Genomic DNA, 14,965 nt, shown 5'->3' with positions numbered 1-14,965 from the left:
ATTATTGTATTAATGCATAAAGGACAGGCAGACAGACAAACAAAAATATGTAATCATGGATGGATGGAATTTTGGGGAGGGCAGACAGTTTAGATGGGGATACAAGTTTGTGGGATATGGGTAGAAAATCTTCCAGTCAATTGAGGTTTGTAGCGATGCGTGTAAATTTTCGAGTGCCAGATGCCAATCTCACAAAGAGTCAAGGTTCAAGTTTATTTAAAGATTAATTCTCCCAATGGCTTGTACGACAATGTTATTAATACGGATGGGCACTGTACGAACCCCCCCCCCCCCCACCGCTGAATACCACTGCCTTTACAGTAAGAAACGACGGGGGGCCTTTTTGGAACTTTTGATTATTTCTAATATAGAAAAGAAACCGAATTTCCAATTAAAAAAATATTTTTATTAAAAAAAATATTAAAATTTCAACTTAAAAGTTTTCATTTTTTAAGAGGGTAAAGGGCCCCTATTTTCCTTGGGCCCATATGCCTTGCTTACGCTAGCTTTACGGTAGCTACGCCACTGGTCAGCCGTACCGTCGAAAATGTAAAGGTAAACAAATGAAAATATATTTTATACCACCACTACCCCCATTTAGCACTATATAGCATGCTGATTAATAAGACCTAACCTCTCTCACAGTGGATCATTTTTAATTTTACCTAACAGCAAGAAACACTCACGTATTTTTAGCTTTGATGCCTCCGCTGCTTATGTCGGCACTAAACTGTGCTCCACACGATTCCACGAGAAAAATTTCTGGTTTAGACGCTGAATCATTCTGCACACCACAAAAAAACAACACACATTGTTAATTAATTAACAAACAACATTGTTAATTAATTATGCCATTGAATTTTAGGTTAACATTTAAATCCGGTGAATATTCAGTTGGATGACATTAATGCAGTGGTTCTTAACCTGGGTTCGATCGAACCCTAAGGGTTCGGTAAGTCAGTGTCAGGGGTTCGGCGGAGGCCAAGACACACACCCGACTCTTGTGATTCACGATCAGATTTTGTCAGTGCGGACAGTAGAACTATACATGAAACTTGTGGGGTTCGGTACATTCAAAATGGTTGGAACCACTGCATTATTGTTTTTGTATTGCTACTTAGTTAATTCCGTTTCTTGCAATTTTCGTTTAATTGTAGCTACATATATAATGTATTGGTACTTTGATAGTTTGTTATGTATGTGATAATTTTCATTGATCATAACTGAATAAATAGTACTTGGTTTCTTTGTATGTTGCAATTTTCGTAGTATACATAAATGTTATGGATTTATTTTTTTTTTTTTTGTTGTTGCCTCAGACATATAATTTACAGCATCAGTTTGCCTTGCCATATCCGCTTTGGTATTATTATCTTCACTATCGGCTTGTGAGGACTGATACCGATTTAAAATTGCGATAATTCTTTCTGACAAGTAGTTTCATTCATTGAAAATGGTATACGTATACATAATGCAAACCACCTAATTTCAGTTGTAACATTCATATTTTTTTGTTTTTAAAACTTTTTTCAATTAAACTTTATTTTTCTTTTATGATCAACATCAACATAGAGATCTAGATTTCTATATATTTCGCATATTTAGAAAAAAATATCTGAACAGAAAGAAATGAAAGTAATGATTGTCACCTATATATTTAAAGCAAAGTGGTCGGGTGCTCGATAGGGCACTTTCCGGCGCCGATGGAGCGTCAAATTTGGCAGGATCCTGCCTTGGGTCAATAGAACACGAGGGCCGGTGTCGGTTGGCCGAAAATCCACGAAGACCTCTACTGACCGGCGCCTTATATGGGCTATATATCGAAAAAAAATTCCCAAGTGGGAACCTTTTCATAACTCCTAAGGTCGTAGACCGACCCTCGTGGGTGGCAAAAAAAATCATTATATGTTCCTGAAAATTTCCGGAAGACCGTTAGAACTGACTGGTCGAATTTTCCCTAAATAAACATTGTTAATTTTTTGAAAAAATGATGACTGTTTTCAAAACAATGTTTTGGAACTTTGGCTCTGGACATCTGGCTCCTTTTCTCCATACACCTGGGTAAATGAATCGGCCTTATGGATAAACTATTGGTAAGCTTCTGCTCGCGCGGCGAGGGCTAAAAAGTGACCGCGAGTGAAATTCTCCTTATATGAGCTGTATACCGAAAAAACTTTCCCACGTAGGAACCCTTTGAAAACTCTTGGGGGTGTACATCGGCCCCAGGAGGTCAGCAAAAAATATTGCTACCTTCGGGAAAACCCCGGAACAATGTTTTAACTGACCAGAGGCCATATTTCCTTATAATGCCTTATATAAACATAGTACCGTTTTTGTAAAAAGAAATACGAAAATCTGGACGTACAAAACCATTCGTAACTTCTGAGGTCGTAGAAGTACCCACTGGGGTCACTATAAGATAGGCGTTATCTTCGGGAAAACTTCGGAAGGACTTTAGAACTGACCAGTCCGAATTCCCTATAATATAAACTTTGTTAATTTGGTGAAAAAACGATGACTATTTTCAAAACAATGTTTTGGAACTTTTTCTCTGTACATCTGGCTCATTATTTGCATAGAGCTAAGAAAATGAATCGGCCTTATGGATATTGTATCGGGCAGCCTCTGCTCGCATGGCGAGGGCTAAAAAGTGACCACAAGTGGAATTCTCCTGATATGAGCTATATATATAAAAAAATTGCCGAATGATCCCCCTGATATTTTATGAGGTCGTAAACCGACCCTAGAGAGTAACAAAAAAACTTTATTCCCGCCAGAAAAAAACATTATAGTCGTTAAATATGTCCAGATGTCGTATTTCCTTATATAAGCATAGCAAAAAAAGTAAATAAATACCACGTCGTTCTTTCAATTTATAAGGGAGGTAACTTTTTTAAATAATTATTTTTAAAACTATTTTATACTTTTTTAAATACAAACAGAAAATGACGAAGTATAGCATTCATTTGATTAAGATTTTTGTTATAAATTAAGGTACGTATCCTAATTAAATTATAAGAATTAATTTTAAAAGTTAATGTAATATAAATGTTGAGTTAAACTATTCAGGGAACCTCTGTAGTTTTAATTACCTTTAGATTAATAGATTGCGAACATTCCATAATAGATTACAATTAGCATTTCTGTTTAATAAACCTAAGCACTCCACAAATCAGCCAATCTCTAATTAATCAAGCATTCCAATTCTCAAGCGAACACACAACTGACGCTGTAAATTACATGTCTGAGGCGGAAAAAAAAAAGATACCAATTCTCAAATGTTTTTTGAAAACCTAAGCGAAGCTAGGCAGTATGCCTAGTTAGAAATAAATATGACATTTTTGCTAGTGTTAAATTTTTGGTCCCACCATAACAAATATTTAAAACAAATCAAATAAACTCACCCGAGCAAACAGCTTAGACCTGTGAACATTTTTAAATTTTTAAATAAAGAAAACATTTGATGAGAGGCGTTCTACTCAAATAAAACCTGTATGCACGTTTATTGGAAAATACATATTTTCTTACACTTACCTCCCTTTGATGACATGTACAAGGGTAACAACCAGGACGAAAACAATAAGTCCACCACCAGCAGCTACAGGAGTAATGGCCCATGTTGGTAAAACCATAGGTTCCTTAAGTGAGGGTAGTCAATACATTTATGAATTAGAATAGAGGAATCTAAACCTATTTAAAAAAAAAAAAAAAAAAAATTAGTTATATGTACCGTGGGTTCTTGCTGGTTTGGCACCGAGGATCTGCTACCTGTAAGATAAATCGAAAAAAATACATAGGCCTATATATATATATATATATATATATATATATATATATATATATATATATATATATATATATATATGTATATGTATATATATATATATATATGTATATATATATATATATATATATATATATATATATATATATATATATATATATATATATATACACATGAGCTCCTCAAGGCTTAAAATTTTTTTAAACGCCGAAGAAAGAACTTGTTTTTTCCCCCAAGAAAGCCGATTAGGAAAAATACTTTTCATGTTGATTCCAACTGTAGACGTGCCGTAGCTGCCATTTGTTGTGGGCGTGACTGTCTGATTAAGCACTTGTTCACAGCTAGCGCCACCATGTTTCCCCACACACAAGCAAGTAAAATTTTCTCCGTTAGCTGAGCTGATTGAGGAAAAATATTTTATAATAGAGAAACAGGAAGAATAATAAACTTTCTCGAATATTCTTATATAAAATAACAGGGGATGGGAACTCGGGCTATAGACATGATTTTTAATCCATGTTAAATACTTAAAGTTTTAAAAATAGAATAAAATCTCGTAGACAAATTAATTGCACACCAAGTGAACGCCAAATAAAAAAGCGCATAATAGTGCGCAATATTATTAGTACTTCCGGTTATCGAAAATCGCTCAAAAGTTGATACGGATCTACGATTTTGATAAAATACTTATATATGAAATTTCATCAACCTAGCTGTAACGGTACTCAAGTAATCGTGTTTACACACGGACACACAGACACACAGACACACACACACACACACACACACACACACAGACATACGGACAAGATTGCAAAATTATGTTTTTCCGTATCAGTGAGGTGTAAAACGTCGAGATTTGTAAAAATCTCGATTTTTTTTTTTGCACGATTACAATACTTTCTCTATACTTCGTATATACGAGAAAGAAAAAAAATGCACGAAAGACGTTTTAATGACAAGCTTTTATGTAATAATGCACAAAAAGGAGAAAAATATATAATAATACTCTACTATTTAAATACCTGTAAAGAAAAGCGCGGGCCTCTCTGTAATCTATTGGATACCCTTACTATTATTTAAGAAAAGACCCACGCTTTTCTTTATAGGTATTTTAAATACACTAACAAAAGGCCCCCCCCCCCCCCTTGACCGTTAACAAAGTGAGAATTTCATTTTCATGAAGGTTGCAAATGAATCACAAATGAACCGCATTTAGTGTATTTATATGATTGTGTTAATATTACTTTGTTTCTCCACTAAGCTACTATACGTTTTCTTCATGCGTTCTTAATCTGATGACAGCTGAATCTGGCACTGGACAGATTTCTTGTTTACATAATTACTCACTCGCTGTTACAAAGTCCGCCATTCAAACATGGCTGACTGTCGCAGGGATTTGTCCTCGTCTCACAGTGATTTCCCTCCCACCCTGCAGGACACCTGCACAGGTAGGTGTACTCTGTGGGGTGGGCGTAGCAGGTTCCTCCATTCAGGCAAGAGGTTGACAGGCATGGGTTCTTCAACACTGAGCAGTTTTTTCCTTTGCAGTTATATTATACATACAGAAAACGCGTACATCATTTCATATATATATATATATATATATATATATATATATATATATATATATATATATATATATATATATATATATATATATATATATATGCCTATATATATATATGCCTATATATATATATATATATGAGAAAAATGGCCCGTTGAGGAAGGACACAACGGGCGCTAGGTTGATAGTGCTGTCTATTTTCTCTAAACTAAAACCAAAACCAAAATCATCACCTTAATTATATTTAAGCGGAAACGAAACATGACATTGAAAACGGATTTTTATCCAGAATCAGTACTTTATATTATACAAAATATAGTCATAGGCATATCCCTAAACCATGCACCTAATCTCATTCATGACAAAAGTTGCATTTAGAGTTTCTTTCAGGCAACTCTACTTGGGAGGAGGGGGCTCGGCCCCCCCCCCCACACCCCAAATCATATCTACCGTCCCATTCAACGAAATATAATTATATACTTTTTCCAGTGTCCACTCCCTCCCCGAAAAATCAACCCCCGCTCCCGAAAATTTCAAGTACCCCACCCCTCTCTGGGCAGGAAAAAGTCTGAAAGAAACACTGGTCGCATTTGTAGATCATGCAAACTAAAGAAAGAACCTGGGCGGGGCTTCACCCCTACCGGAAGAGATGCATGAAAAAAACTGTGCACGCTAAACACTTTTTAGGTTAGAAAAAGTTCCTCCCTCCGGGGAGAAAAAAGTCTGAAAGAAACACTGGTGTCGCGCTTAGCCATCACCCGAAGAATTGCATGAAAGAAACTCTGCACGCAAACCACGTTTTAGATTAGACACGTGAATTAGGCTGTAATTTTATTATTGAGTATCGATGACGACATTTCTTTTGAGTTGGGGGGGGGGGGGGTCGGCTTACGCGGGGCATGGGCTTCGCCCCTACCCGAAGAATTGTTTGAAAGAAACTCCTCACGCAAACCACTTTTAAGATTAGACAAAATTGGCTTTTTAATTCAATATTTACTCGAGAATCAATGACGTCATATTACAGTGTGCACTCTCCGGCTTGAGATTATTTTCTACTATATGTTTCAATGTGACGTCATATTTCGTTTCCGTATTACTATGAAAGTTTTTAATTTGCTTGTGTTTTCTCTAGAGCGTTCTTGTCAGATAGATACACAGATAGATAGACAGACAGCGAAACTATTAGTATTAATATATATATATATATATATATATATATATATATATATATATATATATATATATATATATCCACATTTCGATTATAGAACTACACTGATTCCAACAAACGCCTTTTAAAGAAACCCTAACCACGCCCCATAAAACAGACCCTAATCACGCCCCTCAACCCCTTAACTATTGATGTAGCAATTAAAACTAAAGAAGACAAAATGTTATTTGTTCACAATCAACAAGTTGTGAAGAAGATCAATTAAAATCACATTTCACCTGTGTAGTTTTGTGGGCAGGTGCACATGTAGTCACCAGGTAGATTAGTGCAGTTTCCCCTCCAACAGAACCCCAGGGTACACTCGTTTATATCGTCACTACACGACGTGCCATGCCAGCCTACACACACGTCATTACGACATGAGAAAAATTTTCTACTTAAATTCATTTCTTCATTTTTTTTTAAAAGAATCAACATGAGCTAAAATAATTTGATTATCACATGGACAATATAAATACATTAATATTTTATAAGTAACCAAATAATTGTAAAAATAACAATAAATGAATCAAATAATGACTTTTGCGTTTATATTTCCGTTGTGATTATGCTTGCGTTTATTTTTGCGTTTGTACTACTTCTTGCGTTTGTGTTTGCGATTATGTTTGCGTGAATGTTAATGTTTGCGTTTATGTTCTATTTTATGTTTCCATTTATGTTGTAATTACGTTTGCGTTTATGTTTGCGTTTATATTCGTATTTATGATTGAGTTTGTGTTCAAACGTTCATATTTGCATGAAGACCTTTAATTAAAAAAATTATAAATGTCCAAACCCCGGGGAGCGCAGGGTATTTGCTGCTAACTGAACACACAAGTCACGGTCCTTTACAGATAGGTTTATCTAAAATGTCAGTGCATTGCCTGGCCGATTCGGCTAGTGTATATATATATATATATATATATATATATATATATATATATATATATATATATATATATATATATATATATATATATATGGGAGAGATTGAGAGAGGGGTCTAATGTAACTGTTATATTGTTTATTTCCGTGTTTGTAAAAAGGTTCTGACATTCGTCTGGGCTTCAATTAGTCGTCACACAAAAGAAAATAAACCAGTGTTTCTAGTGCATTGATTATATGGCATGTAGCCCCACAAGCCCACCTTGCATGCAGATTTTCTTCCCTGTGCCGGCCTGACAGGTGTAGTGACCACTCGATGTGTTCTGGGAACTGCAGTTCACGTTACACGAGGAAGTGAAATAGCCTGGGTCACAGTAAAGGCGGATGTTAAATTCCATGCTGAAACAAAACGGTAGAGGTTTGCTGGCTGTTTCTATAAGAGTATTTTAAGTGGTGGTCGTGCAGGGGGGAGGTGGGGGAGATGTATTGAGTTCAGAGCTATGTACAGGTCATATTTTGGTGGAGCTGGGAGTTGTGTACATGTCATATTTTGGTGGAACTCGGAGCTTTTCCGGCTTTTCTTTGGTATTTATTTAGGCCGCAAATCGTTGTCGAACCTGTCCCACCCCTTCCTTTCACTATGACCAAGACGTCCTTAAATTAATTTCACCAGATGTTATATGAAATTGAGCGAGATCTTTACTTAGAGTACATTGCTAAACACCATGTCGATGTGTCGAAAGAGGATTAAGCTTGGATTAGGTTGGATTAGGTTTCAGTATCGGCGATCATGTTTAAAATGTGAGAATAAACTTACATTATATTGATGATTGAACATGAATCCGGGTCTAGCGATGGTTTACTTAGCTATCAATTTATTTTATTTATTCGTAGCAGTGTCGGGTGTCACCCGGTGCGGCACCTGATGGTATCACCCCCCCCCCCTCCGTAAGAATATATATATATATATATATATATATATATATATATATATATATATATATATATATTCCATATACACTTGTAAGTATGTGTATACGCATGTGTATTATTATTTAATTTTTTATTCTTCTGCTGCATGTATTTAATTTTTACCCCCCCCCCCCCATACATGGTTTAACATATAGCTTATTACGATTCTCAACCAAACCGTTTTCCTCAGGCATATATACTGCATCCCCCTCGCCACCCCCACGGTGATTGTTTTAAACTGTGCTCAGATAATACTAACGATTTGTATCTATATTCGGTTACACTTTCAGCTGGATGTTGTATGTTTTCTTTACCATTAGCAGATTTACGTAATGGTGTCCACTTTGCTCTTAAAAGACTATTTAATGCACTCTAATTAATCATTTAATTAAGTGAAAATATCATTTTTCTGTATAAATTTTGCTAATTTTTGCCTTGGTGTCACCCCCCTAAATGGTGTCACCCGGTGCGGCCCGCAACACGCCCCCCCCCCCCCTCGCTACTGATTCGAAGCCAGCTTTAACTTACGAATTCAAACCTTCTCTTAAAGTTTGGCTTGACCACTGAGCTTGGTTTTTTGATTGGGCTACTGTGACCGGGAATGAAGAGTAAAAGAGAACTATATGGTCATCTATCTTAAGGGTATCATCGTCATTCACATCCACCGCAATGATCACAGTGGGATCCTAGTTAAAAAATAGTTTTTTTTTCATTCTTTCATTTTACCAAATCTGGACAAACACGCTTTAAACTTTGGTTATTAAAAATTACAAAAGAAATGTGCACGAAAGTATAATACATACAAGTAAAATTTGTAAGTCATTTGCCAAATTTTAATAGCGAAAATCACGTGCTTTATAACCAAAATAAAATATTACATAGAAATTATCTGTAGTTATGATCCATGGGTTAGCAAGTCCACCGATACTTGTCTTGTCAGCAAGATAAAGATATTTTGCATCTGTATAGCTGGTACTCCATGGCGTCTTTCCATAGTTGCAGAAATAATCCTCGAAATATGTTCTGTGTGAAGGTTTTTAAAGCATTATTTGTAATGGTATTTGTATTTAAACATGGGAGCCCGGTAGCGAACTACCGACTGCAGTAAGAAATGGTTAAGATTATAAAATCAAACTGCTTGCTTTTAGAGAAGCCGTTACATATATCCAAGTGCATCTGGGGGTGTTCTTCCCACTAGGTATAACTACTTTCAGGTTGATTAACGTATTTATGTTGTTTTGTTTTAAACCCAAGGGGACCAACAAAACGAACACATCGCTTTATGAAAACTCCTTCTTAGAAAGCATTCAGCGTTCATTCCCAGAGTCCCACATTTATACACTAATTAACTTTGCAAAAGAAACTATTGTTAGGTCTTTTCAATTTAACACGACATATATTTTTGAAACATACAACATTGAACTTTATTGCCGAGATGCATAAATTAGAAGTAAGATTTTTAAATAGTAGTTACAACCATACGTGAAACGTCAATGTTTTCTTTTGCTTTTGGTATATTATAAGATTTTTACAAGCTTTTATTTAACTCACTGTCTCTGTCGTCAGTCTGTATGTCTGTCTAGATAGAAACGACTGTTTAGATGTTTCAACGTTGGCACGTGAGTCAAGACATAGAGACAAATCAACATGACATTAAATTTGACGTAACTGGTTGCCTAATTAATTTTCTTATGAATTAATTAATTTTTTTTCCAACTATTCCGCGCTATTTTACACGCGTCATCAAGTTCAATAGGTGCCAATGGTTTTTAGTCATGCAACTCTAGTGTAAATAAAACATGTAAAGTACTACATTTTTTTTTCATAAAAAAACGTTTTAATAACAAGCTTTAATGTAATAATAGACTAAAAAGTAGAAAAAAATTATACACTACTATTTAAATTACTAAAGAAAAGCGTGGATATCTTCCTAAATATTAGTAAAGGTATCCAATAGATACTAAAGTGACGCACGCTTTTCTTTATAGTAATTTAAAAAGTAGTGTATAGTTTATTTTCTACTTTTTAGTGCATTATTACATAAAAGCTTGTAATTAAAACGTTTTTATGAAATTTTAAAGCTTATTTTAAATATTTAACGTTTTCACAATCCTGAAACGACACAGATTTGTATTAGTATATTTTAAAAAAGTCAAGTATGAGAAAGTCTTATTTTAATGTAATAGCCATATAAGTTCTCTCTGTATATTGCGTTATGACCCATGGGTCGGAACACGTGACTCACCGAGCTGATTGTGGGCTGCCCATACAGAAAGAGAAATACGGGTCACACTCACTGTATGTGTCCTGTTCGCAGTTGCTTGAATAACTCAAAAACCAAACCTCAATCTGACCAGTCCCTACAATTTCCTGTATGTAATGCAAAACATTTTTAGTGAAATTTGTATCATACTTTTTATTTTCTCGTATACGAGTATAGAGGAAGTATTGTGATCGCACAACAAACCAAGAGCAATATTCCTTTACATCCCCCTCCCCGTTAGTCGGAGAGAAACGTAGTTTTGCAATTTTGTCTGTCATTTTGTGTGTATGTCTGTGTGTCTGTCTGTCTGTCTGTAAACAAGATAACTTGAGTACCGTTAGCTAGGTTGACGAAATTTCATATATAATATTAAATTTGTAGTTCTGTATTAACTTTTCATCGATTTTCAGTAAATGATAGTGGAACTTATTCTACTTTAAAAGTTTTTTCAAAAGTCTATAGCTTGAGTACTTTTTCTGCAAGATAAACGAAACTTATTAAAAATCTAATTTTTTTCCCTCAAATTTTGATTAATTTCTGGTGACCGGTAATAGTACTTTACTGATTTCTTAAAAACGCATTATAATTTATTTTCAAGTTGATTCCCCTTTTTATACTAGACCGAGTTATTTTAAACTTTTCGCGTAGGTGAAATTTTACATATTTAGATGATTAACTAACATTCAACGCATTTTAATATATAAAAGCACATGTGTGCAATTCTCTCCACCGCCGATCCCATATTTTCCCAAGCTATGAGATCAGTCTCTTAAGCAATATATAAAGAACTTTCTTCTTCTTCGTCTTCTTCGTACTTAATTTTAGATATTCAGAGATATGGACTTTTGGTGAAAATAATATGTAGGATGTATTGAATGTATAAATATTTTTTTATAAAGACGGAAAATAAAAATAAACGCATATTCGAATGTAGAAACACATTTTTAATTATGCTATTGGAGAAGTGTTTATGGTTGTGACAAGATCACTCTTAGAATATAAAAACTATCACTGACAAAAAGTATTAAGTCACATGAAACAAACAAAAACATATCACAAATGGCGTCATTGATTGTAGGATAAAAATAGAATTAAAAATTGAATATAGAAAATTACACACAATACCAATTAAGTCATGTTCAATATGACTCGCATCCCGCATCTTCCAATTTTAGAATATAAAGAAAAGAACTTTTTCATTCAAACTTGATTTAGATCTATAGATCTATTTATCAAGACGTACGACATAAAATTTATACAATTTTCTCGGTCAAAAATAAAAACATTGAAAATTTAAAAAAAAAAAAACAACCAAAATACCATTGAATAGCGGGTTTTTAACGGAATAGTTTAAGTCAACTGTTCGTTTGGGCATTAAATACGATTTTGCGTTGACTAGTAATGTAAATAATGTTTTTTTTTTCTAACGGGTATTGTTAGCCTATATTGTTACATTACTTAAACACACACAGGTCTCTAAGTTAACCTTGGTACTTTATTCCTATATACAGACAGCTCAGACGACACGTCCTGTCTCGGACTCTACACATCAACTACACATCACGGCTAACACAGTGAACACTCAAGGGACGTAAACTTAATACAAGGGACGTAACAATCACTAACAAGACATACTATAACATATATTATATTAAATGTGTCGGATTTTTAGCTATTTGGTTATTTTTTTTTTTGCTTTGTCCCTAATATTGTTAAACGTATAGTAAAGTACATTGCGTTTTAAGCAATAACTATTTTATAAAACATTTTGATCAAACATTTTAAAAATATAGGCCTTAAATTCACGTATAACGGGTACCGATAGCTAATAATATTATAGCGACCCTCGTTTTTCTTTCTAGTTATTTAAATAGTAGTTCATTATTCAATATTTAGAGGAAATCTTTCTTCTCTTTTCTCCATTTTGGTGCATTATTACATAAAAGCTTGTTATTCAAACATTTTTATGCCTTTTTTTCAAAAGCAATTTTTTCAATACCTTCAATTTTTAAATACAGAGGTTTTTTTTTTAGAGTTCCATGACGAAAAAAGGTTGTGTGAAACGGGGCGTTTTAAAAAGTTTTGCATAGGGCGCCAAATAACCAGGCTCAGGCACTGTAAACAAAATCACTGAACCGCACCCCACCCTTTCGAGTGTGATCGAATCGTTTGTGTAAGCAGTAATGACTGACTGCATTCACGCGATCTGGGTCATAATTAAAAGCCGAACCTTCCCGACATACATTTTCATCTTGCATCGAGATTTTTTCCTGTCGACCCACCAGAATTTTCCCGGTTTCCCCGCGGCCCAGCCCACCCAAGTTTGTGAGATGTGATGTAGCTTTATTACATCAAATCGGGGGAATGTGCTGGTTTGCATAAGATTAAAAACATACACATAGTAGAATAGTAGATCTATATTTCAGAGGCGTAGCGACCCTTCTCGGCGCCCTGGGACAAAGTTTCAATTTGCACCCCCCTCAAACTTCCGATTTGCACCCCCCCCCCCCCTCAAACTTTCGATTTGCACCCCCCATCAAACTTTTGATTTGCACCCCCCTCTTTCGATTACTTTTTCCAACCCATTTTGGCGCACCCCCCTGCCCCCCCCCCCCCCATTGCTACGCCGATGCTATATTTAAAGGTTTTAGAATATTATCTTTGTTAAACCCTTTAAAAAAAAAACTACAAACTTTGCATTTATTATATGTCAAAGTCTTAATTTAGTGGGTCATATTTAAGAAACTGTCAGCAATCAATTTTCCAAAAAAAAAAATCTTCAGAATATAACTTTAAGACAGTTACATTCATATTAGCATAGTTGTGCATTAGAAATATTTTTAAAATGACATTTCTAAACTGGCATAAAATATGAAACTACATGCTATTAGCTATTACATTTTCTTGAAATCTCATGTGGCGGAGTGCGTTTATATTTGAATACTTTTTTTTTTAAAACTGATGTTAAAAACGAAATTATTCATCTCTTTTTGTTTTCTTAAGACAGGTAAAAAAGCAACTTACAGGTACCAGGAGGAGCATCATCAGCAGACTTGTAGCAGAGAACATGGCACTTTTGGTAACGTAAAGCATTGAGGTGTTGTGGTTTTCTATCGTAATGTATGCTAAATTATCGTACTCTATTAATGTAAAGCATAGTTGTTATTCTATTAATGTAAAGCATAGTTTTTAATATGGTTATGGTTTGGAAACGTAAAGTATGCTAACATTTTATTCTATGAATATAAAGCATAGTTATTACTATGTTGTGGTTTAGAAACGTAAAATATGCTAGCATTTTATTCTATTAATGTAAAGCTTACTATAGCTGTTGTTTAGAAATGTATAGTATGCCAAAGTTCAATGTTCGTAATGTTGTATGCTAAAAGTGTAGTTTACATATCTGTTTGTGTTTTACTAATTCTCTGTATCGACTTGTCAAAAATTAATGTAAGTCTGGAAATATTGATATTTTAAATGTCTGAACAAAAAGCAGTGCCGCTATCTTACGTCTCTTAGAGTCTGTCGCCCAAGTGCAAATACCGTCTTTAATTTAGTTCTGGGAATAAATATCTGGTCGATAAAAGTTTGCGCTATCAGACCCTCCACCATGATAATGAGATCATGATCTCACCCTCCACTCCAACCCCGAGACTGAAGTATGAGTCATTCAGCTACAGCTCTCTGCTACCGATGTACACATTAATGACCGATACTGATATAGTCAAATTGAAGTGCAAAATGTATGTGTGTGTGTGTGTTTGTGTGTGTGTATGGGGTAGGGAGAGGGGGTAGGGAGTAAATCTTGTAGAATAAAAGCTTAGTTTAGGGGTTAGAGGTCATTAGAGATTTTTTAAAACAGCTTTGCTGTGGCGAGGAAAAGTATCAATCCATAGGTCAATTAGATGTTCCAAATCCCAAACTCATACTCCAGTCACCAAACCCCAGCAAGACGTCATCAAATCTTTTTATTGAACTTGTTACCCCTTTAGGAATCTTGTCAATAACTTTTTATCAGCTCAAGGTTGCAAGTAATTAATTAATTAATTATTAATAAGCAAACAAAATCTATAATTTAAAAAATAGAATTACCATTAATTAAAAAACTCGAATTGCATTTCCAAATAAATCGACGGTTTAAAACCCATGTAAGAATTTCAATTAAATTTGGCTGCCTGCATTATTGTATGACATTCATGTGTTTGGCTAGCTGCCAAATCTGGACTTTTCATTATTTAAAAAAAAACAATAAAAACAATAGAGGAAGTTAATTTTGATTTT

At 34.6% G+C, this 14,965-nt stretch overlaps 2 protein-coding genes across 2 annotated transcripts; both read right to left on the bottom strand.

Moving 5' to 3' along the window:
* Positions 1-682: 682 nt before the first annotated feature.
* On the bottom strand, positions 683-7,829 carry LOC131949949 (delta and Notch-like epidermal growth factor-related receptor). The gene is made up of 8 exons (XM_059311913.1): positions 7,712-7,829; positions 6,804-6,923; positions 5,135-5,327; positions 4,043-4,182; positions 3,731-3,768; positions 3,535-3,638; positions 3,405-3,423; positions 683-784 (listed from the first exon to the last, which is right to left on the bottom strand). The coding sequence occupies exons 1-8, from the start codon at positions 7,716-7,718 to the stop codon at positions 683-685; spliced, it is 723 nt and encodes a 240-aa protein (XP_059167896.1). The 5' UTR covers positions 7,719-7,829.
* Positions 7,830-8,945: 1,116 nt separating this feature from the next.
* LOC131949948 (uncharacterized) lies at positions 8,946-14,215 on the bottom strand. Its single transcript, XM_059311911.1, has 5 exons — positions 14,195-14,215; positions 13,709-13,824; positions 10,667-10,791; positions 9,300-9,444; positions 8,946-9,107 (listed from the first exon to the last, which is right to left on the bottom strand). The coding sequence occupies exons 2-5, from the start codon at positions 13,775-13,777 to the stop codon at positions 8,946-8,948; spliced, it is 501 nt and encodes a 166-aa protein (XP_059167894.1). The 5' UTR covers positions 13,778-13,824; positions 14,195-14,215.
* Positions 14,216-14,965: the final 750 nt, after the last annotated feature.

Source organism: Physella acuta, unplaced genomic scaffold (assembly GCF_028476545.2).
Source record: "Physella acuta isolate Inbredline_101_S28 unplaced genomic scaffold, ASM2847654v3 ptg000721l, whole genome shotgun sequence".
Taxonomy (NCBI): Eukaryota; Metazoa; Mollusca; class Gastropoda; family Physidae; genus Physella; species Physella acuta.
The sequence above is the reverse complement of the archived record's forward strand: the minus strand, read 5'-3'. Positions and strand labels throughout refer to the sequence as shown.